Here is a 24,022-nt window from a genome sequence, read left to right as displayed (position 1 = left end):
CATAAAATCACCATCAAATGTGATCGGATCTTTGTCAAAATCACACAGATGTAAAAACAGTGTCTGCTTTAACAAAAACCACCCAAACATTTAGAGGTTTTCATATTTTAATGAGGATAGCATGCAAACAATAACAGAAGCGGGAAAAATAAGTAAGTGAATCCTCTGCTTAAGGAGACTCAGGCCATGTCCACCCGTAGCAGGGTATTTGGCAAAAAGAAGATATTTTTCTACGGTTTGACCAATCATTCACACGCGCACGCAGATTTAAACCAGGGTTCTTAAAAACGACGGGGAAGGTGAAGATTTGCGAATTCTGCGTTTGTGGCTCCATCATGTGGACACTGATAACCGAAGATTTATAATTTTTACATTTGGAGAACATTAAATAGGCGCTTTTTTGCTTCCATTTTTTTTTTTTTTTCTTACAAACTCTTGTTATGCTTCTCATTGAATAATGGGTATTTTGGACAATTATTTTACTGTTTTGTATGTACTTAAAAATGAATGAAAGCGGTTGGCTGAGGAAGTTTTTTTCTTCTTCTACACAAACGTGCAGGTGTGGACGCAATTATTTTTCCCCGATGTATTAGGGCAGAATCCTCGTTTTTTTTTTAAAAAGAAAAAAAAAACTGCTGCATGTGGACATGGCCTTAAGGAGCAACTGAAAACAATTTTTACCAAACACTTTAAGGCAAGTGTTTGCCCAATCACTGACGAGTGGTTTAAACTGCCCTGCCCACTATAAAACACACACCTGGTAAGAAATGTCTTGATGAGAAGCATTGTCTGATGTGCATCATGGCTTGGTTAAAAGAGCTGTCTGAAGACCTGCAATCAAGTATTGTTGATTTGTATAAAATTGGGAAAGGATACAAAACCATCTCTAAAAGTCTGGATGTTCATCAATCGAAAGTCAGACAAGTTGTCTACAAATGGAGACAGTTTGGCACTGTTTCTTCTCTCCCAAGGAGTGGCTGTCCACCAAGCAAGGCCGGCCCAGCCTATACGCAGACTGTGCAGCTGCCTAGGGCCCTTGACCACTAGGGGGCCCCCAATCTGGAAACCTCATTTTATATGTTGTTAATAGAGCATCGTGAATAATGTGGCGCGCATTGCCGCAAACATCCATTTTCTTCTCATTACAATCTGGCAACCTGAGGAGTGACGTTGAACCTGCTTTGCGATGATTGGTGCTCAAACTTGCTTGAAAAATAGATGAACGAATATGTCGAAGAGAATTTATCCTTCTGGAGCAGAGAAACGAAAAATCTGATTAATATACAAAATATGGACGTATGGGTTGGATTCCATGTTATGGGTTTCACGGTACACTGTAAGGAAATGGTGGGTCAAAAATATGGGCCCCTTGGCATTATTTTGCTTAGGGGCACCAAGGATGACACAGTTCAGCGCAGAACACTCAGAGAGGTAAAGAAGAACCCTTAAGTGTCTGCTAAAGACTTACAGAAATCATTGATACGGTCCAATATCTCTGTGAACACATAAATTATATATAAAACTATGATGTTCATGGGAGGACTCCACGGAGGAAGCCACTGCTGTCTAAAAAAAAAAAAACATTGTTGCTCGTTTAATGTTCCCAAAAAGACACTTTGACACTCCACAGAAGTTTTGGTAAAATATTGTGGACTGATGAAAGTTGAATTGTTTGGTAGTAACACACAACGTCATGTGTGGAGGAAAAATGGAACAGCTCACCAACATCAACACCTCATCCCCACCGTAAAGCATGGTGGAGGGAGCGTCATAATTTGGGGCTGTTTTGTTGCATCGGGGCCTGGACAACTTGCAATCCTTAATGGAAGAATGAATTCAAAAGTTCATCAGGATGCAGGAAAACATGAGGCCGTCTGTCAGACAGTTGAAGCTAAAAAGAGGATGGATGCTGAAACAAGACCATGATCCAAAACACAGAAGAAAATCAACTTGAGAACAGTTTCAGAAGAATAAATACACGTTCAGGAGTGGCCAAGTCAAAGTCCAGACTTGAACCCCATTGAGATGCTGTGGCATGACTTTCATGCCAGACATCCCAGGAATTTGACTGAACAACAGCAGTTTTGTAGAGAGACATGGGCCAAGATTAGTCCTGATCGATGTGCCAGACTAATCTGCAGCTACAGGAAGCATCTGGTTGAAGTTATTTCTGCTACAAAATATTAAATCTTTCATTGTTTGCATACTATCCTCAGTAAAATATGAAAACATATAAATGTTTGGTTGGTTTTAATTAAAGCAGACACTGTTTTTTCATCTGTGTGATTTGGAAAAAGATCAGATCACATTTGATGGTAATTTTATGGAAAAATGTGAGAAATTCCAAAAGGTTCAGATACTTTTTCATACCAATAAGAGTGAAACAGCAAAACTGTATTTACACATGATTAGGAATCACCTCGCGGCGGATATTCAGTAGGAGACGAATGATATCGGCTAGCGTGCGTGTGATGAATGCAAAAAGACGAAGACTAACAATTCTTCCTGCCATACCACAACAACAAAAAAACTTCGCACTTCAAACACAAAATCGTTGAACATCTGGAAATTGCGCCCGAGGATGACTCAGACTTGTGAATGTACACAATTCAGATTTCTTTTGTCATTCTGTTGATGGGAAAGAATCTTGTTGACTGAATTGGGGGGGGGGGGGACGGAATTGGATTATTTTTTTCTGATGTGTAATAGTGGAGAAAAATGTAAATACAATGCTACCTCTACTTACGAACGTCTCTATAAATGGAATATTCAGGTTATGACTCGCCTCAACGGGGAAAATTCGAAAGAAATTCCAGGATACAAGAGGCAACAATACAGTATGGGCTGCTAATGGCAGCTCTCAAGAGTTTACTGAACGTAACATATTTACAGTCATGTGAAAAAATTAGGACACCCCATTAAATAATGAGTTCTATATTAAGAAATGTTCGCATATCACTGTCTGATCTTATTTTACCTTCATCTCTGGAAAAGAAAGTGATTTAATTGCAGGTAAACAACACAAATTAACATTCTTATACTCATTAAACCAAATATATCAACAAAAATGCATATTCTAACTGAGGAAAAAGTTAGTACACCCTACCATCTAATAGCTAGTGTTACCCAATTTGGCTGAAATAACTTCAGTGAGACGCTTTTTGTAGCCATCTACCAGTCTTTGACATCGGTCTGAAGAAAGTTTGCCCCACTCTTCAACGCAGAATACTTTCAACAGTGAGATGTTTGAGGGGTTTCTTGCATGTACAGCCCATTTCAAGTCACCACACAGCATCTCAATGGGATTAACATCTAGGCTTTGACTCTCCATTTACTCCTTTTCAGCCAGTTCTTGGTGTATTTACTGGTATGTATGCCGGGGTCCAGTTTCGCTTCAGCTTTAATTTTTTTCACAAATGATCTCACATGTTCTTCAAGCCCCCTCTGATACACGAAAGAATTCATGGTGGAATCTATGATGGTGAGCTGGCCAGGTCCTTCTGCAGCAAAGCATTCCCAAACCATGACACATCCAACTCTATGCTTCACAGTTGGTATGAGGTTCTTTTCCTGGAATGCTGTATTGGGTTTACGCCAAATATGTCCTCTGTTCTGGTGTCCAAATAATTCAATTTTACATTAATCTGTTCAAAGAATATTATTCTAGAAGTCCTGGTCTTTTTCTACATTCACTCTTGCAAACTTCAGTCTGGACTTCATGTTCTTCTTGGAGAGCAGAGGTTTTCTCCTTGCACACTTCCCATGAAGGTTAAATTTGTGCAGTCTCTTTCTGATTGTAGAGGCATGCACTAATGCACATCAACAGTAACAAGAGCCTGCTGTAGGTCCAGTGATGACATTTTAGGGTTTTTGGAGACTTCTTTTAGCATCTTGCGGTCTACTCTCGGGGTGAACTTGCTTGGACGGCCAGACCTGGGCATGTTGGCAGTTGTTTTGAATGTCTTTCACTTTTAGACTGTTTTCCAGACAGTGGAATGGCTGATTTTTTATTCTTTTGAGATCTTTTGAAATCCCTTACCAGACTCATATGAGTCTACAATCTTCTTTCTTAAGGCCTCAGACAGCTCCTTTGGACTTACCATGGTGTTTTCTCTCACTTCAACGGTCAGGGGCACACCAAACTTATTGTGAGGTTTAAATAAGGCAAGCATCCTTAAAAACATTAAGTAATGATGATCATTTGCACCTGATGTGATAGACTTGTGTGTAATTTTAGCCATTTTAAGTGGGACTGAATGTGGGAGTGTCCTGATTTATTCCTCAACAGGAATTGCATTTATTTAAAATAATATTTTTTACAGAAAGTTATAAGACTTTTTTTTCTTTTTTTCAGTTTTAATTGTTTAGTTCTATTACTTGAATCCCTCAAGATTGTTTAAATTGATATTAAATATCCATATGACCAAATATGTTAGAAAACACATAGGCATCCATAGGGTGTCCTAATTTTTTTTTTTACATGACTGTATATAACTGAAGTCATTATACAGAGTGATTAAAAAAAAATGTGCCAAAATTTTTAAAATCATTGAAATAGAATTACCATACCATACCATACCATGCCATGCCATGCCATGCCATGCCATGCCATGCCATGCCATACCATACCATACCATACCATACCATACCATACCATACCATACCATACCATACCCATACCCATACCAGTGCTGCAACGATTAATCGATTAACTCGAGTATTCAATTAGAAAAAAAAAATTCAAATTAAATTTTATTGCTTCGAGTATTCGTTTAATTCCTGCGACGTTGTAATAGTTTATTTTGAAAGTGTTTGCATTTAGTTTTATTGATTAGGTTGGATACACAGGCCCACTGGTCTGCCTCATTTCACATTGCTGAATACAACTGCTCCCTGTTAAGACCAACGTAAGCTAAGTTTTTGTTTGAGCTAATGTTTTATAATGCGTTCATAATTTAGTTTATTGGTATATTTAGCCATTTTTGTGGGAATATGTGTCTGAACCATTTGTGAAGAGGATTGTAAAAAATTTTTTTAGCATTTTATAGCATTTCAGCTAGCGGAATTTTGCTATGTAAGTTAGCCAATTGTTCTTTTGTTGTACATAGATACTGTTTTTTTTGTTTGGTTTTTTTTTAATACCGTTTGAGGCTCAGCTCAAATATTTTAATTTTTCATGTTCCTTATCCGATTACTCGATTATTCGAACTAACTAGTTCATCGATTAATCGACTACTAAATTAATCAATAGCTGCAGCCCTAAACCATACCCATATTTATTTATTTATTTATTTTTCAATTATAACGCAATGGTTTTGGCACATTCTTTTTGAATCGCCCTGTGTAATGGAAATAAGGTTGCTTAAAGTTGGTTGGGACAGTTTGAGCATCCTGAAAAGTTGGTAGTGTTATGTCCCTCCAGTCCCTATGCAAACCCACACCCTTGTGTATGTGTGTATCCCAGCATTCTCTTCATTCACCATGAGGTGTTCAGACTGCAAAACACTACCACTTTTTAGTGCTGCAACGATTAATCGATTAAATCGAGTATTCGATTAGAAAAAAATATTCGAATTTTGTTGCTTCGAGTATTCGTTTAATTAAAGTAGCGTTGTGATGGTTTATTTTGAAAGTGTTTACATTTAGTTTTATTGATTAGGATGGCTCCACTGCCCTCTGGTCTGCCTCATTTCGAATGGCTGAATCTAACTGCTCGCTGTTAAGATCAACTTAAGCTAAGTTTTTGTTTGCAATAATGTTTTTTTAATGCATTCTTAATTTATTTTATAAGTATATTAGCCGTTTTTGTGGGAGTCTGAAACATTTGTTAAGAGCATTGTAAAAAAAAGCGTTACCATTTTATAGCATTTAAGCTAGCGGACTTTTGCTATGTAAGTTAGCCAATTGTTTTGTTGTACATAGATCCTCATGTATTTTTTTTTCATACCGTTTGAGGCTCAGCTCAGGTATTTTAATCTTTCATGTTCCTTATCCGCTTACTTGATTATTGGAACTAACTACTTCATCGATTAATCGACGCAGCCCTACCACTTTTGTCCAACTGCTCGCTGTTAAGATCAACGTAAGCTAAGTTTTTGTTTGAAATAATGTTTTTTAATGCATTCATAATTTATTTTATAGGTATATTTAGCCGTTTTTTTGTGGGAATATGAGTGAACCATTTGTTAAGAGCACTGTAAAAAATAGTTACCATTTTATAGCATTTAAGCTAGCGGAGTTTTGCTATGTAAGTTAGCCAATTGTTTTGTTGTACATAGATCCTTATTTACTTTTTTAAACAGTTTGAGGCTCAGTTCAGGTATTTTAATTGTTCATGTTCCTCATCCGATTACTTGATTATTCAAACTAACTACTTCATGGATTAATCAACTACGAAAATAATCAATAGTTGCAGCCCTACCACTTTTGTCCAACTGCTCGCTGTTAAGATCAACGTAAGCTAAGCTTTTGTTTGCAATAATGTTTTGAAATGCATTCGTAATTTATTTTATAGGTATATTTGGCCGTTTTTTGTGGGAATATGAGTGAACCATTTGTTAAGAGCATTGTAAAAAATAGTTACCATTTTATAGCATTTAAGCTAGCGGAGTTTTGCTATGTAAGTTAGCCAATTGTTTTGTTGTACATAGATCCTCATTTCCTTTTTTAAACAGTTTGAGGCTCAGCTCAGGTATTTTAATTGTTCATGATCCTTATCCAATTACTCGATTATTCGAACTAACCACTTCATCGATTAATCGACTACGAAAATAATCGATAGCTGCAGCCCTACCACTTTTGTCCACCTGCGTTGCTAAAATCGACCAAAAATGAAAAGTTACATAGTGTGGCTTTAATTCCAAAGGGGAAAAATGATCTGGCACCAAAAGTAACTTGAAAAAGCCACAAAATCTACATGAAGTGACCCATAAATGCCTAAAAATTAACAAGAAAAGATCCAAAATGTACAGGAAGTAACCCCAGAATGCCCCAAAATGTATAGGATCTGACCCAAAATCAACAGTAAGTGGCCCCAAGTACTCTAAAATAAACAAGGAAGAGACCTGAAATTAAGTAATTACATGCCAGTTCGTTCATTCACTTCTTCCAGTGAAAATGAATTGGACGTCTAGTGCAGTCAATGGCAGCCAATGAGTTAATGAGAAAGTGATACTAAAATGCCACGAAATTAATAGTAGTGACCCTTGTAAATGTAATTTCACTGGAAATTGCATTTTCCAGTTAAATGGGTCATAATACGTGCATGAAAGGGTTAAGGTTGGAGGTTCGGGTTGGGTTAGGCTTAATGGGTTCATCATTTGTGCTTCAAAATGTCCGCCTGTTTACTTCAACTCTACTGTCGCCGCCTTCAAACGGTGATGAAGCCGCCATGGTCACTGCTGACGGAGTCGGGCGCCACGCAGCGGCCGCGCCTCCTCGTCACGCGCCGCTTGCGGTGGAATTTGGCGTAGCATCGGAAGCCTGAGTGAGAATTTTTTAAAAGTAATTTTTGGGGATATTGTGAAGAAGGTGCGGTGAAGAATGACGTTCTGACCTTCCTCGCACATGCAGTCGTCGTAGCACTTGTTGTTGAGGCCTCGGTTGTGAGCTTTGCATTCGTGTTGCCTCAGGTCACAGCAAGAACCTTCAGAAAGGGAAATTTAAAAAAAAAATCAGGATTCTGACGCATTTGCAACCATTGACGGGGATAGACGTCTAATCCATTTGGGGCTGGGAGAGGCTTCCTAGCCAACATGGATTGGATGCAGGGGTTGCAAGTGGTTAGAATTTCTTGCTGGAACTCTGTGAAGGTCGCCACGGAGCAAGAAATTTTATATATTTTTTAAATTTGACAAAAAATTGACAATTTATTTTGTCAAAACTACTGAAATGCAAAGAAAACTGTTTTGGTCAGTTATTTCTAAAACACATACAAAACTGATTTTCATTCAAAATTGTATTTTTTCAATGATTTGCAAAATAAAAGTTAACAAAAACAGCTATAACCCCAACCTCCATCTCCTAATTTTTATTTTCCCTTATTTCCTCACATAATAAATGCCAAATCTTAATTTTTAACTACTTAAGAACATAGGATTTATATTAAAATGGAAGATAACGTAAACATTTACTTTTTGTTGTGTTTTTTATAGGGCTGTCAAAATTAACGCGTTAATGGGCGGTAATTAATTTTTAAAAGTCGGACGTCAGACGTCTTTGGACAGATTTTTTACGGGGAAAGGGGCACCTGACGAGCCAGAAGAGGAGCCTACAACCTCTAAGAAAACAAAATCTATGCTACTCCCCAATCACTAAAGACCCACGAACTGCCAAGGAGTGGATTCGTGACCAGTATGTGAATAAACCGAGTGATTCGAGCATGTCTGTGCAACAGGAATATCAGCTTGTAGAGATTGCGAATCACGGCGACCTTAAACGTATATTTGAGACAACAACTCTGCCCAGGTTCTGGATAAAAGTCATTTTGGAATATCCTGACATCGGTAGGAGAGCACTGAAAACTGTGCTACAATTTCGTATCGTATCTTTGTGAAGCGGTCTTCTCTCACTCTCCCATCTCAGGACCATCTCGTCTCAACGAAACAAGCTCAGGCCTCCCACTGATTCAGCGGGTGAGTTGAACAGTGCCCTCCATAATTATTGGCACCCCTGAAAAAGATGTGTTTTTTAGCTTCTAAAAATTTTCTTTTAATTCAAATAATATGGGACCTTAATGGAAAAAAAGAGAAAAATCCAACCTTCATTACAAGTGCATTCATTTAGTGGGGAATGAATCCCACATAAAGAAAAAATTATTTGACATCAAATAATGTGTGTCACAATTATTAGCACCCCTGGTGTTAATACTTTGTACAACTCCCTTTTGCCAACAAAACAAGGTCTGGGGACTGAGATGGCCATGCGCATCTTTCGTGGCACGCCAGACCCTGGGACCGTGTGTATTTTTGTGTGAGACCAAGATTGAGCTTTTTGGCAACAAACACTCTAAGTGGGTCTGGCGTGCCACGAAAGATGCGCATGCTGAAAAGCACCTCATACCCACTGCGAAGTATGGGGGTGGGTCAGTGATGCTGTAGGGCTGTTTTGCTTCCAAAGGCCCTGGGAACCTTGTTAGGGTGCATGGCATCATGAATGCTTTGAAATACCAGGACATTTTAAGTCAAAATCTGTTGCCCTCTGCCCAAAAGCTGAAGATGGGTTGTCACTGGGTATTTCAGCAAGACAATGACCCTAAACATATGGCCAAATTTACACAGAAATGGTTCACCAGACACAAAATCAAGCTCCTCCCATGGCCATCTCAGTCCCCAAACCTTGTTTTGTTGGCAAAAGGGGGTTGTACAAAGTATTAACACCAGGGGTGCTAATAATTGTGACACACATTATTTGATGTCAAATAATTTTTTCTTTATGTGGGATTTTTTCCCCACTGAATGAATGCGCTTGTATTGCAGGTTGGATTTTTCTCTTTTTTTCCATTAGAGTCCCATATTATTCGAATAACAAATATATATTAGAAGCTAAAAAAACACATATTTTTCAGGGGTGCCAATAATTATGGAGGGCACTGTATTTTCCCTGCACTTAACACGACGGGGCTAAGAACAAATGTTATTTTATATTTGCTGTATTTTCCTGCCGTGCATTGCCGGTGTTCTGACAAATTTGGCAAGTGCGTAACGTTAAAAATGGCCGCGAATGCAGCGATTCCAAAGTGCACACTACAAATTTTCTTTAAAGAAAGGAATATTAACTTAAGTTTGCCATGTTAGCTGCACACAACAACTACACGCACCTCTCTCACTTGACGACTTCGCCATGTCGTTAAGCATTAATTTACGCCATTTTTGTGTTGCACATGTATGTTTATGATGTAAATAGTTTTTTTTAGCACCGTTGGATAACATTGAGAGTCCAACTGAATATAAAAGAGGGCTTTTTTCACCACCACAAAAGCTTTGGGAGCAAAATTTTATAAAGGTGGAAAATGTGACAGAACAATGGTCTGTGAAAAAAAGACCCAAATCACACCGGTCTGTGGTGCAAAAAAGGTTGGGGACCCCTGCACTCGGCCCAGGGCAGGACAGGGTCTCCACCCAAAGTGGGTGACACCCTGCCAACCCACCGGCATACGGTCAGTGACCCAGGGCCCTGACCACCTCCCATCTCAGAATACCCCCAGTGCTGCCAACCCCCTACCCTGGGCATCCACCCCATACCCACGAACGGGCACCACACCATATGCTGGAGACCATGGGACAACCACCCCCAGAGCAGGGGATAACAAGTGCTACCGCAGATCTCTCGGGTCCCAGGCGGGCCCGCCGATGACACCACCGATAGAAGGGCAGCGGCAGCCCGAAGAGGCGGGCGGAGCCAGAGACAGCCCCTTGGGATGGAGGTGTATCCACCCCCCCCACCCTGCTATTGAGTTTGTTGTTATGTGAATATTTTAGTTTTGCTTTGAAAACGTGAATTTGAATGACCTGATGATTTAATGACTTGCTCTTACTTTTCGTTGTTTGTCAAGTGGATGGAAGTTCTTCCGGTTCTTCTGCTAACATTTTATAAGTGCGAATTGATCCTCCCTGCCTCATGAGCACCACAAAAATGGCTGTTGGATACTCATGGTAAAGTAGCTGAGCTAGTAAAGCAATTTGATTCAATTATTCATTATTTAGCTCAAATCATTTGGCAATGCATCGACTCTATATATCACAATCCTTTTTATGCGTATCATGACATCTTGTATCGCGATTAGGGCTGTCAAACGATTAAAATTTTTAATCGAGTTAATTACAGCTTAAAAATTAATTAATCGTAATTAATCGCAATTAATCGCAATTCAAACCATCTATTAAATATGCCATATTTTTCTGTAAATTATTGTTGGAATGGAAAGATAAGACACAAGATGGATATATACATTCAACATACGGTACATAGGGACTGTATTTGTTTATTATAACGATAAATCAACAAGATGGCATTAACCTCATTAACATTCTGTTTAAGCGATCCATGGATAGAAAGACTTGTAGTTCTTAAAAGATAAATGTTAGTAGAAGTTATAGAAATTTTATACTAAAACCCCTCTTAATGTTTTCGTTTTAATAAAATTTGTAAAAATTTCAATCAAAAAATAAACTAGTAACCCGCCATTGTTGATGTCAATAATTACTTACACAATGCTCATGGGTGCTCAAGCCTATAAAATCAGTCGCACCCAAGCGCCAGCAGAGGGCGGCAAAACTCCATAAAACACAATTAACATGTGGGCATTTCACTGTACTGTCATTTAAATCTGTCTGAGCGAGGCATTGGCGTTAATTGCGTCAAATATTTTAACGTGATTCATTAAAAAATTAATTACTGCCCGTTAACGTGATAATTTTGACAGCCCTAATCGCGATATATTGCTAAACAATATTTTGTCCCAAATCTAACGTCCATCCCCGTCAATGGCGGTAAGTGGGTTAAAAATCGATGTCTACCGACCGGGTAGGCAGTCCAGGTGGTGGTCACACGGTTCAACGTCGTCCGCATCATTGGTCGCGTTCCCGCTGCTCAGGTTTTTACTTCGCATTTTTTCTAATTAGGTGAAAACGACAAAATTAGGCCAAAATCTAAAAATAGGAGCCACCGTTTTAGGAGGCGGACACCTTTTTTCCGGGAGGAAGGCCACCCATCCACAGGCTTTATGTCTTCATAGTCGGTCCAGTCGAAGAGTGCCATGTCCAGGGTGGGCAGCACCTCGCCTTGCCCCTTCGCTCGCTGGGGTCGGGTGGTAGACGGAGGAAGCGTAGGGGAGTGATCGTCGGTCACCAAGGCGACCATGGAGGAGGACCCGGAGCCGAAGGTGGTGAAGTTGGGGGAGGAGCCGTCTCCCAGTGAGGCAGAGGAGGACGGAGGCGGGGGATCATCCGGGATGACGCCTGCGAAAAAACCTAAAGGTACAAAAAAAGACTCATGTTTTTGCTTTTTTATGCCCCAAATCAATAGGAAGTGACACAATATCAACAGGAAGTGACGTGTTATACCAACCAACCAACACAGCAAAGCTCCCATTGTAATTTCTCCAGAAATTACATAGTTTAGTTTGAATGAATGTTAAAGGTACTATACGGAATTTTAATGTGAATATAAAATACTTTCCTACATGTATGCTCCACCAGTGCCCTGATGAGTACATAGAGTCCTGATATTTGAACTTAGACTGCCCATAAAAGCCCTTCAATAGAGAGTGTTCGGGTCAAACACTGAGCCTTTGCCTAGTCCCCGCTTGGCATAAACACTTTTCTAACCCACTTAAGACTTGCTACTAACTGTTAACAACCTTGTTTGCTGTTTTTACGTTTCTGGTGCTGATTTGATGGGCCAAACACTCGTTGCTTTCTGTTTGTGCTTTTACAAGTACGCAAAAGCTGGACACTGGCTGCAGTTACGCTTTAAGCCAGTGGTGGCAGTCGTGAGCAAAAAAAGTGACAAACTCCATATAGACTAGGCATGTGCCGGTATGAGATTTTGACGGTACGATAACCGTGAGCAAAAATACCGCGGTTTCACGGTATCACGGTGTTGCAATTATAGCTCCAAAATTTTGAGATGTATGGGTTTTTAAAAAGAAAAAATAATTTTTTTTTCCATTGAGCAGGATTTTTTTTTCAAAACATATTTGCAAATTGGAACATGAATATAATGTGAAAATAGATAAATTAACAAAAAATAAATATTTTATATAAAATTAAATAAATAGAACCTAGACTATAGCCACAGCCACAGCTCAAGTTGCTCAATATTAGAGTAAGAACAAAAAAAAATTGCTACAAAAAAGTTAAAACACTTCTCAATAAAAATATATACTGTATGACTTTTTTTGAGGGGGGGAGCTCAAGTGAAGTTTCGCCATTTTCAGCCACTGTGTCAACTCTGGTCTATATGATGCCATGCCTTTGTGTTAAAAAGAACATACAATTCATAAGTTAATAAGTTAGTTAAAAATGTATAAGTTAGTTTTATAAATTAGGTAAAATGTAAATATTGTTGAGGAAAGGTTTCATCTAAAAAAAAAAAAAAAGTGAGGAGTGAGACCTCCTTTCTCTAATAGCGATCTTTGACGCGATCCTTTTTCTTCCCCCCTTCATTCAAGCTTGTTTCTCACTCAGCGGCTGTGAGACATAAAACCTCGACGAAGCTGCTCTCCCAGCTTAGCCTAGCCTAACATTCGTCTTTGTAAGTTTTAGTTAGTTGGTATATTGAATTTGAAAGGAAAATGTGTGTTTTGTTTTTGGCGAACTTTTTAATGGTGCTACTGCTATCCTGTTGAACCTAATCACACGTGGAAAAATCGAAATGTACAACGTTTTAAATGTTTTCATTTGTATATTTCACCACGATTTGAGAGCTCAATAAATTGAAGAAAAGTACGCCTTGTGTTTGGAGGGTGTGTTTTGGGGTTTGCTGGCTGTTTAGCAGAATAGCGTCACTGACACTCACGGCAACAAACAGGGGAAGGGTGAGCGCTGCCGCACCAAGCCACTTCGGCTGCATTTTGGCACATGAAAAATAGCGAATACCGTACTAAGCTATGACAGAAAATTTTAGTGGTTTTGAAACCGCGACATTTTCACACCACGGTAAACTGTGAAACCGGTAGCCGGCACATATCTAATATAGACCCCAATCACATGACGTCACAACTCCGCCCCCCCTGACTGGAGCCGCCATATTGTCCGTCAGCTCGTCGTGTTTACACATTACCGCTACGTACATGCCCCCTATTGCGGCGTTTTTCTGCTCATTAACATTAATCATCAAAATGGTGAAGGCGTGTGAGGCAGATGGACTTGGAAGTTCTACCGTATTCCGAGAGACCCGAAGAGGAGAGCGAGATGGACTGCTGCAATTCGACGAGAAAACTGGGCACCAAACGATCACCACAGACTATGTAGTAGTCATTTTACACCTGGTAAGATGCATTTAATATATATTTAGAGGGTTTTGGGCTGACAACCACAATTAAGATCATTGAGAGGCTAATCGCCGACAACATACAGTTTCAAATTCAAGATGCTTATTTCTTCCACCATCATTACATTTTGAATAATATTTAGCTGGTACCAAGTGAAAGAAGCTGGCCTCGTCTACGGATCATCAGTTAAACAGGTGTGTCCAAACCTTTTGCAAAGGGGGCCAGATTTGGTGTGGTAAAAATGCAGGGGGCTACCTTGGCTGATTTACATAGAACAATATATTTGAACTAGGGCTGTCAAACAATTAAAATTTTTAATCGAGTTAATTACAGCTTAAAAATTAATTAATCGTAATTAATCGCAATTAATCGCAATTCAAACCATCTATAAAATATGCCATATTTTTCTGTAAATTATTGTTGGAATGGAAAGATAAGGCACAAGATGGATATATACATTCAACATACGGTACATAAGGACTGTATTTGTTTATTATAACAATAAATCAACAAGATGGCAATAAAATTATTAACATTCTGTTAAAGCGATCCATGGATAGAAAGACTCGTATTTCTTAAAAAATTGTTAGTACAAGTTATAGAAATTTTATATTTAAAAGCCCTCTTAATGTTTTCATTTTAATAAGATTTGTAAAATTTTCAATCAAAAAATAAACTAGTAGCCCGCCATTGATGTCAATAATTACACAATGCTGATGGGAGCTGAAGCCTATAAAATCAGTCGCACCCAAGCGCCAGCAGAGGGCGGCAAAACTCCATAGACACAACAAGTGAGCGTTTCACTGCACTGACATTAAAATCTGTCTGAGCGGGCCATCTGCGTTAATTGCGTCAAATATTTTAACGTGATTAATTTAAAAAATTAATTAACGCCCGTTAACGCGATAATTTTGACAGCCCTAATTTGAACAAATTTTAGCAAGCCCTTCTGTGTGTCACTTTTACTTTATTATTATTTTTTAAAAATTCATAATTTCAACAATCTCGCCTTTGTGGCGTTCTCTTTCAACACTCGGACTCTTTCGAAATACTGCTGCTGTGAAATGAAACTAGCTTCAAGTTGCTATAATTTCTCGCTGCGTATCTTCCCTGTAATGTTGTCGTACACGTCAGCGTGTCTTGTTTGGTAATATCGCGTCAAATCGAACTCTTTGAAAACAGCGACTGTCTCTTTGCAAATGAGGCAGACACAGTTTTTGCGTATTTTATTGAAGAAATAGTCCAATATCCACCTATCCTTGGAGCGTCGGCCATCGCAGTCAACTTTTTTTTTTAATTGATTGTCACCATTTTAGAAAATTGGGAAGTAAAGGGTCACACGGGCTGCTTAGAGTGCTGCTCTTAAAGTTTTTCAAAGATTCGTGAGAATAGGCTGAGTTTCTGTGGACAAGATAGTTGTAGATATCAGGGTAGCAGATGTCAGGCAGAGACGGCGAAGACAGCAGTCCGAAAAATATCGATTTAGGCATCAAATATGGATCTGGCGAATGGATCGACCGAAGCTTTTCCACATAACGCCTTTTATGCAACACATCCAATGAGTTTACAGCGTCTGAAAGCACCAGGGCTTCCATGAATTGCACTATAAATTGCACGATAAATTGAGACCATTGAGAATACGGACACACAATGACGGACAATATGGCGGCACAATACAGCGACACGTCATTGTGTGACGTTGGTGATTGGGGTCTATAGCACCTGTAAAGAGAAGGGTCCAGCCGCGCCCACTGCTTTCAACGACCAATCAGATCAAGCTTCGTCATCCGCCTTCCACACCCCTCTGAGAGAAAATGAGTTATAGACCCTACCCACCGACGTCACAAAACCACGTGCTCGCTGTATGGTTCCGCCCCCTTGTCCATCATTTTGTCTCTGTATTAGCATTGGTTTCAATTGATCGAGGAATTTAAAATGCATTTCATGGAAGACCCGGTGCTTTCGGATGCCGTAAACTCACTGGATGTGTTGCATAAAAGGCGTTATGTGGAAAAGCTTTGTTCTATACAGTCGCCAGATCCATATTTGATGCCCAAATCGATGTTTTTCGACCCACTGTCTTCGCCCTGTCTGCCTGACATCTGCTACGCTGATATTTACAACTATCTTGTCCACACAAAATCATCCTATTCTCACGAAAATTTGAAAAACTTCAAGAGCTTGGAGGCTTACAAATACTTCGTTGCTGGTTGGGTGAAACAGGTCCTCGTCCACGAAAATTCGGCAGGAATCTATCTTGTGCTCGGAAAGGTGAGTTACGAAATGTTCAATTCAAAATCTTTTATTCTAGCTAACATCCACTGTCAAGTCTAATTTATTTCATGTCATTTGTCAATGCAGTTAGGGCTTTTTATGTTTATATGGTTTAGCGATAGCACTCTCACTACATACATACGTGTATGTTGTCGGCGATTAGCCTAGCAATGATCTTAATTGTGGTTATTTGTCAGCCCAAAACCCTCTAAGTATATCTTAAATGCATCTTATCGGATATAAAATGACTACTACATAGTCTGTGGTGATTTTTTGGTGCCCAGTTTTCATGTCGAATTGCAGCCGTCCATTTCGCTCTCCTCTTTGGATCCCTCGGAATACAGTAAAACTTCAAGTCTCTCCTTCCATCTTCTCTGTTAGTGCAACCAACAGCCACACACGCCTTCACCATTTTGATTATTAATGTTAAGGAGCAGAAAAACACGCCGTAAATAGGAGGAATGTACGTAGCCGTAACAGGTTAACACTATGTTTTGACGGACAATTGGGCGGTACCATTCAGGAGAGCGGAGTTGTGACTTCACGTGGGTGGGGCCTATATGCCAGCCGCTCTGCTTGGATTACATCACAGGATCACTGCTTGCTCAACGCAGGTTCTCCTATTTCACGTAACGGCGTTCCGGCCGTCCTCACTTCCATCTCACTCCAGTGGGTTCTTTCCCGACCAACAAACCCCATCAACTGGATGCATGCGTTCAACACACAGGTCGCCGCGCCTTTTCAGCGGTTAAACCCTAACCTAAACCCTTAAACCCTAACTTCAACACAAACCCTAACCTTTAATAGAAGGCCGAAACGTTTCGTGACCTAACCCTAACCTAACTAACCCTAACACAAGGGTTAAAAAAAAAAAGAAAGGAACCATGTTTGTCAAAAACTTTTTATTAAAAACTGACAAACCTAAAAACAAATTCAGCCTAATTTTCATATAAAAACATCTTTGTTCTCATCATATTTAATTTTAATATTAACCCTAACACAAGGGTAAAAAAAAAAAAAAGAGGAACCATGTTTGTCAAAAACTGTTAAAAACTGACAAACCTAAAAACAAATTCAGCCTAATTCTCATAAAAACAACATCTTTGTTCTCATCATATTTAATTTTAATATTCTCAATACTATTTTCTTTAACAAAAAATCCCATAATGCTTTATTACTGTAAGATTTTTTTTTGTCGCATAAAGAACATATCTCAAAACAAAACACGTTTCATTGTGATGGTTTTTATCGGTCTCGTGTTTTATTGTTGTTGTAGTATGATGAAGATATTGTGAATTTTGCTCACCTCGTCCGTGCCGTCCCTTGTCCCGTCTCCCTCCATGTCTCCTAATCTGCGAATGGTCGCCATGTCCATATCCTCTTCCCTTGCGGGTCCCCATCAAGCGGTTGTCTCTCAGTCCGGCTCCACCCGGCGGTCCTGCCTCAGCCCACGCCGGCCGCCGACCCCAGCCCGCGCCGTCGTCCTCGGGACGACCCGAACGGCGCGCCGGCCCGCGGGACACGTGACCGCCGTTCCGGCCCCTCCGTGTCGCCCTGGAGTCGCCGTAGCCGGTGGCGGCCCGTAGAGGGTGCTGCGAGCGTCCTCCTGAGTCTCGCCGCCTCTTGCCGCGATGGTCGGCGGCGAGGGAAATGGACAAAAGCGCCAAAAGAAAAGCCAGCGTCGCCAACGATGAGGGCGACATCGTATCAAGAGCTTAATGCCAACCTGCCAACAGAAGGAAAACAGTTTTCGTTTTTATACAATTTGTAAAATTAGTTTTTAGTAGTTTCCCATTGTTGTTGACGTCGCAGGGCGGTGACGTCATGTGGTTATGCTGCCGGGCTTCCAGAGTATGATTCTAGCGACATAAACACGGCATTTGTTCAACCCTTTCAATTTGAACCCAAGAGGAACATTAATGAGCATGACAGCACTGTCGATATGTCACAAAACGAGCAGCAAAAGCAAACTGAACAGGAAAGACTGGATGAGACGAGATGAGAGTTGGAAAAAACAACAACTTTTTTTCCTCGTATAAACAGTACGACTTTAATCTCGTTGTCATTATTTTTTTTCTTTATCAATCAACAGTATTGGGCACGTTAATTTAAAAAAGTAATTAGTTATAGTTACTCACTACTTCTTCCAAAACGTAACTGAGTTAGTAACTGAATTACTCTGTAGTAAAAGTAACTAGCTACCAGGGAAAGCAACTATTTCTGTTTCTTTAAAAAGAAGTTGTTGTATGTCAAAGAATTTGAAATTTTCTGAGCAGTATTCGAGTCAGTTCAGGTAGTTGTGGTATAGAACTTTGTAATATTTATTGCACCTCACCAGCAACAGATTTATCCTACACTTGAAGTGCAACAAAAATAAACAGTAAAGAATATAATAAAATAACAATCAGCTGTAAACGATAGAAAGTGTGTTTAATAAATTAAATATAACTCTCACAACCTGAGACAACTGGTCAAGTAGACATAGCCTACTGTACTTATAGTATTTTGTTAACAAAAAATCAATAGCAAAACAATATAAAGTGAGTTGCTCACCACAGATGTCGACAAAAGCTTTGCCCCGGGACATAAATTACACTTTACATGCACAAACTTTCCTTTAATTTTGACCAACTTGAAATTGTGTTTATATCTCCGCCTCGTAAAGGACAAATTTTCCTCTTAATGCTCTGCCATCATATTCCTCTGCATCTGTTTTGCATGTGTTTGCCGCATGCGCTGTTCTGGTTTGTGTGTGAAAACACTGGCTCGGATTGGCTTACCATGACACATGACTCTAACCCTCAGCCAATCACAATCACTTCCATCACATCTATCCAGGGGGTGCATTCAGGTAGCCTCGTCCCCCTACTCCTACCGTCACCCTCAAAGCGTCTGCTTTATTCCCAGTACTGTCAATCAGTATTCAAAATGATAAAATATCAAATTTAAATAACTTTTGGTCATTTTTTACAACGGTGTGTTAGTTTTCTCTTGTTTTCTGAAAACTTTCAAACATATTTTATGAGAGCAATTCTTCACCAGCTTTGCTGGATAGCTGGCACTTTGGAGGATAAATCTCCAGACACATTAAAAATCCCAGCTTTAAATCTCAGTTTTTGATGGTAGAAAACACAAAGTCTCAAGCATTTGTCATTCCCCATCCTGCAGCTTTTGGCGTGCGAGACCATTTATCTCTAGTGGACTCAGGCAAGGCGATTCTCACTTACGCCCTCCCGGCCAAATGACACGGAGTGGCCGGCATCCTTTCCGGGCTTTCATTACGAGAGTCAACACTTCAGTGAGGTGTGACGGACGCGGAATGGCCCGTGGTGTGTCTGCGTTGCTTTGTCCCGAAGGAAAAGGCGCTCCATTTTCCCTTTAATCCATTCGGCGTGAAGTGCAATTTCATCCTAAGTGTTTACTTCCTCGGAGATGTTTAGAATTCACAGAAGGAAGCCGCTCAAAATACATGGAAATGCATGAGCAACAGTGCCGTCCAGGAAAAAAGAGGCTGTGCATTTTGTTGAACATTTACAGAAGCTGGCTTTTAGCGTTGAGGAAAAAAATAAACAAAAAAACAAAAAACAAACAAACACGAGTAAATGTAAGCTCATATAAGCTAAATCGAGTTCTTGGTGTCCATTTACATACTTATTTATTACATTTGAAAAGTCATGTTTTACAATTGTACCGATCACATATTTTTGCACACAAGTCCAAGTCACATGATTGTCACGATCAGCCGATACCGAGTACCGATCTGATACCTAAGCAATGTATTAACTTATTAAATAATTAATTACAAAACTTTTATCTCAAATATCTTTTGACAATATCCTCGTCCATCTTATTTTTTTTCTTTGTACCTGATTCCGATCTCCTAAAAATGTTGCGTAGTCACCAAAAAAATTGTCCACAAGGGCGTAGGTTTGATCTCAACATTGGTAGGGATGATATAACAGCATATACAAACACTAAATGTAACTCATATCGTTAGCATAGCATTCACATTAGCAATAGGCTAATGCTAACGGCGAGCGTCCTCTTAAAAGCTTTTTAAAAGACTTTTTTTTTTTTTTACATACATTTCGTAGCGTCCAGGTGGGTATTCAGTGATGCCTCGCTACTTCGCGCTTCAAACTTTGCGCCCTCAGTCCATCACCGTTTTTTTTTTTTCAATTAAAATTAAAAAGAAAAAGAAAAAGAAATCCCGAGCTGATCGCGTACTCTCACTCTCCCTCCTGCTGCTCTTTGTTGGCCAGGCAGTGCACTAGAGTTGCTTATTAAAGTTAACGATGGGTGACAGTTGCCTAGGAGCCGAAGCTTCAAAGCGCATTATGCGTCAATCATCGTTTAATATGTTAAACAGTTGCTGTGGCAACTCATATATACATACATATATATGGCGGAAAACACAGACAAGACTGAAAAAGCGGTTTGCACGCCTCCTTAAATGAAAATGCTGTATTTTAAGCCAAAACAACTGGTGTGTTTAATAGAACAATATGTCCATATGCTGCCATAGCAGATTCATGGCGCATTAAGCCCCCGAACTATTTTAAAAAATTTGTCCATTTTACCCTGGAAACCCCCGTTTACAGACTTCGCGCAACCGCTTTTGTTAAAACCCAGCCATAAAACAAAGGTAATTAATTTTATTTATAATTCAAAATGTCTGTCATTTTTAGCTTACAATCATTAATTTATGTCTAATATTTCGTTTAAAAAAAAAAAACAACTTAAAAAAATTATTCACTCACATGTTTTAAACTTTTAAACAAATGACGTCACAAAGAAAAAAATCTGTACGTCTGTAAAAAAGTCACGGATATCTACCTCTTAACTATCGCTCCAATTGTATTTTTTCTTTTTAAATTGAAAAAAAAAAAAAAAAAAATTTTAAAGGGTAAATATATGAAAAAGAAAATCTCGACCACTCCTTGATGTCTGCGATTTCTGCATCGCAACCTTTGTTATATTACCATGTTTCACCCATAAAATCCCCCCAAAATCCAGCTGTGGCCATTCACAGCTGTGTCTTGACACTCGGTGATACATGCTACATGGAGTTTTTGAATCGAAACAAGGTAAGTACGCGATAATATCTCGTTAAAGTCATGTCGTCTGTAATTCTGCTCTTGTGTGCTCTCACCTCCACATAGGGTTTTGCTGTTTAGAAAAAAAAAAAAAAAATCCTTCCAGTTCAAAATTTTTTCCCCCCAGAAAATTGAGATTTTAATCTTTCCAACGATGTACCACACATGCATATTGGACAATTTTGAAATTTGGCCAAATTGGAGGTCTCGGACCGGAACTTCACTACCCTTCAAAGGTTTGGGGTCACTTTGACCCCAAACTTTTGAATCGGATTGTACATAATGAAAAAACCCATATGATACACTACGGTTCAAAAGTTTGGGGTCAAAAAATTCTGGAACTCACATTGTATGAGTTTTCAATTATTTATTTGTCATTTACTGGGGTTTCAGAAGTATTTGTACCTATGAGAATCAGCAAAAATTATGACACTCAAAGAGTTGTCAGTCTACCTTAAAAAAGTCCACCTTTAACCCATGAGTAACCACCCACCCACCACCCGTTTCAGCTCAATATTGTCACCTGTGCACCCCACAGTCTGTCATAATCCAACTGCTACCATGGACAAGACCAGAGAGCTTTCGAAAGACACCAGATAAAAAAAATTGTTGAGCTCCGCAAAGCTGGAAAAGGCTATGGGACAACTGGAAAGCAGCTTGGTGAGAATAAATCAACAGTTGCAGCAATTGTTAGAAAATAGAAAAGGCTAAACATGACTGATAATCTATCTCGGACTGGGGCTCCATGCGAAATCTCTCCTCGTGGGGCATCACTCAAGTGAGGGCTCAGCCTAGAAATACACGGCAGGAGCTGGTCAATGACCTGAAGAGAGCTGGATGCACAGTTTCAAAGGCTATTGTCAGTAGAACACTAAAGTGAAATGTTGGAGCCAGTACATGTGAAGGCCTGTCTGAAGTTTGCCAGGGACCATCTGAATAATGTAGGGGTTCATGGGAGAAAGTCATGTGTTCAGATGAGACCAGGGCCGGCCCAGGGCATTTGGGGGCCCTAAGCAAAATAATGCCAAGGGGCCAATATTTTTGTAAAAATGTATTAAAATTGTAACTTTATGTGCATCTTTCTTGATTCTGAATCTCATAACTATGTACACGACATTGCCAAGCATTACCTTGAATTGTACATTTGGGGAAGTCATCATCTTGTGAAGAGGACGGCACTCCACCTCCAATTCCAAGATACTTCTCAACAGCTCCTTTAAACCATCCAAAGTAATTGTATTATTACCTTGATGCTGTTATTTCTTTTCTTCTCTGATTTTCTTCTTCTTTCGTTTCTCTGCTCCAGGAGGATAAATTGTCTTCGACATATTCTTGCATCTATTTTCCAAACAGGTTTGAGCACCAATCATGGCAAAGCAGATTCAACGTCACTCCCCAGGTTGCCAGATTGTAATGACAAGAAAATTCATGTTTGCATAGATAAACGGCAATGCGATCCACATTATTCACGATGCTCTATTAACAACGTATAAAATGAGGTTGCCAGATTGGGGGCCCCCTAGTGGTGGCCCAAAGCAGCTGCGTATAGACCCTACCCACGTGAAGTCACAACTCCGCTCTCCTGAATGGTACCGCCCACTTGTCCGTCAAAACATAGTGTTAACCTGTTACGGCTACGTACATTTCTCCTATTTACGGCGTGTTTTTCTGCTCCTTAACATTAATAATCAAAATGGTGAAGGCGTGTGTGGCTGTTGGTTGCACCAACAGAGAAGATGGAAGGAGAGACTTGAAGTTTTACCGTATTCCGAGGGATCCAAAGAGAGCGAAATGGACGGCTGCAATTCGACGTGAAAACTGGGCACCAAAAAATCACCACAGACTATGTAGTAGTCATTTTATATCCGGTAAGATGCATTTAAGATATACTTAGAGGGTTTTGGGCTGACAAATAACCACAATTAAGATCATTGCGAGGCTAATCGCCGACAACATACGACGTAGTACGACATAGTTTCAAATTCAAGATGTTTGTGACTTCCCTTTCTTCCACCATCGTTATTTTTTGAATAATATTTAGCTGGTACCAAGTGAAAGAAACTGGCCTCGTCTACGGGGCTGACAAATAACCACAATTAAGATCATTGCTAGGCTAATCGCCGACAACATACACGTATGTATGTAGTGAGAGTGCTATCGCTAAACCATATAAACATTAAAAGCCCTAACTCCATTGACAAATGACATGAAATACATTAGACTTGACAGTGGATGTTAGCAATAACAAAAGATTTTGAATTGAAAATTTCGTAACTCACCTTTCCAAGCACAAGATAGATTCCTGCCGAATTTTCGTGGACGAGGACCTGTTTCACCCAACCAGCAACAAAGTATTTATAAGCCTCCAAGCTCTTGAAGTTTTTCATATTTTCGTGAGAATAGGCTGATTTAGTGTGGACAAGATAATTGTAAATATCTGCGTAGCAGATGTCAGGCAGACAGGGCGAAGACAGTGGGTCGAAAAACATCGATTTGGGCATCAAATATGGATCTGGCGACTGTATAGAACGAAGCTTTTCCTCATAACGCCTTTTATGCAACAGATCCAGTGAGTTTGCGGCATCAGAAAGCACCGGGTCTTCCATGAAATGCATTTTAAATTCCGCCATCAATTGAAAACAATGCTAATACAGAGTCA

The 24,022-nt window shown here is 39.6% G+C and overlaps 2 protein-coding genes across 2 annotated transcripts in view; both read right to left on the bottom strand.

Annotated features, from left to right (window-relative positions):
• LOC130921299 (uncharacterized) overlaps positions 1 to 24,022 on the bottom strand; it is a 209,289-nt gene that overhangs the window by 20,538 nt on the left and 164,729 nt on the right. The gene's annotated exons all lie outside the window — the stretch shown is intronic.
• draxina (dorsal inhibitory axon guidance protein a) overlaps positions 6,065 to 24,022 on the bottom strand; it is a 47,081-nt gene continuing 29,123 nt past the window's right edge. Inside the window, exons 3-7 of the mRNA XM_057845009.1 lie at positions 17,574 to 17,993; positions 11,685 to 11,969; positions 11,521 to 11,613; positions 7,556 to 7,645; positions 6,065 to 7,482 (exon numbers count right to left, since the gene is read on the bottom strand). Of these exons, the coding sequence (XP_057700992.1) occupies positions 7,370 to 7,482; positions 7,556 to 7,645; positions 11,521 to 11,613; positions 11,685 to 11,969; positions 17,574 to 17,970 (978 nt within the window). The 5' untranslated portion in view covers positions 17,971 to 17,993 and the 3' untranslated portion in view covers positions 6,065 to 7,369. The remainder of the gene's footprint in view (positions 7,483 to 7,555; positions 7,646 to 11,520; positions 11,614 to 11,684; positions 11,970 to 17,573; positions 17,994 to 24,022) is intronic.

This window comes from Corythoichthys intestinalis, chromosome 9, assembly GCF_030265065.1.
Source record: "Corythoichthys intestinalis isolate RoL2023-P3 chromosome 9, ASM3026506v1, whole genome shotgun sequence".
In the NCBI taxonomy this organism is placed as follows: Eukaryota; Metazoa; Chordata; class Actinopteri; order Syngnathiformes; family Syngnathidae; genus Corythoichthys; species Corythoichthys intestinalis.
This window is presented reverse-complemented; position numbering and strand designations above follow the sequence as displayed.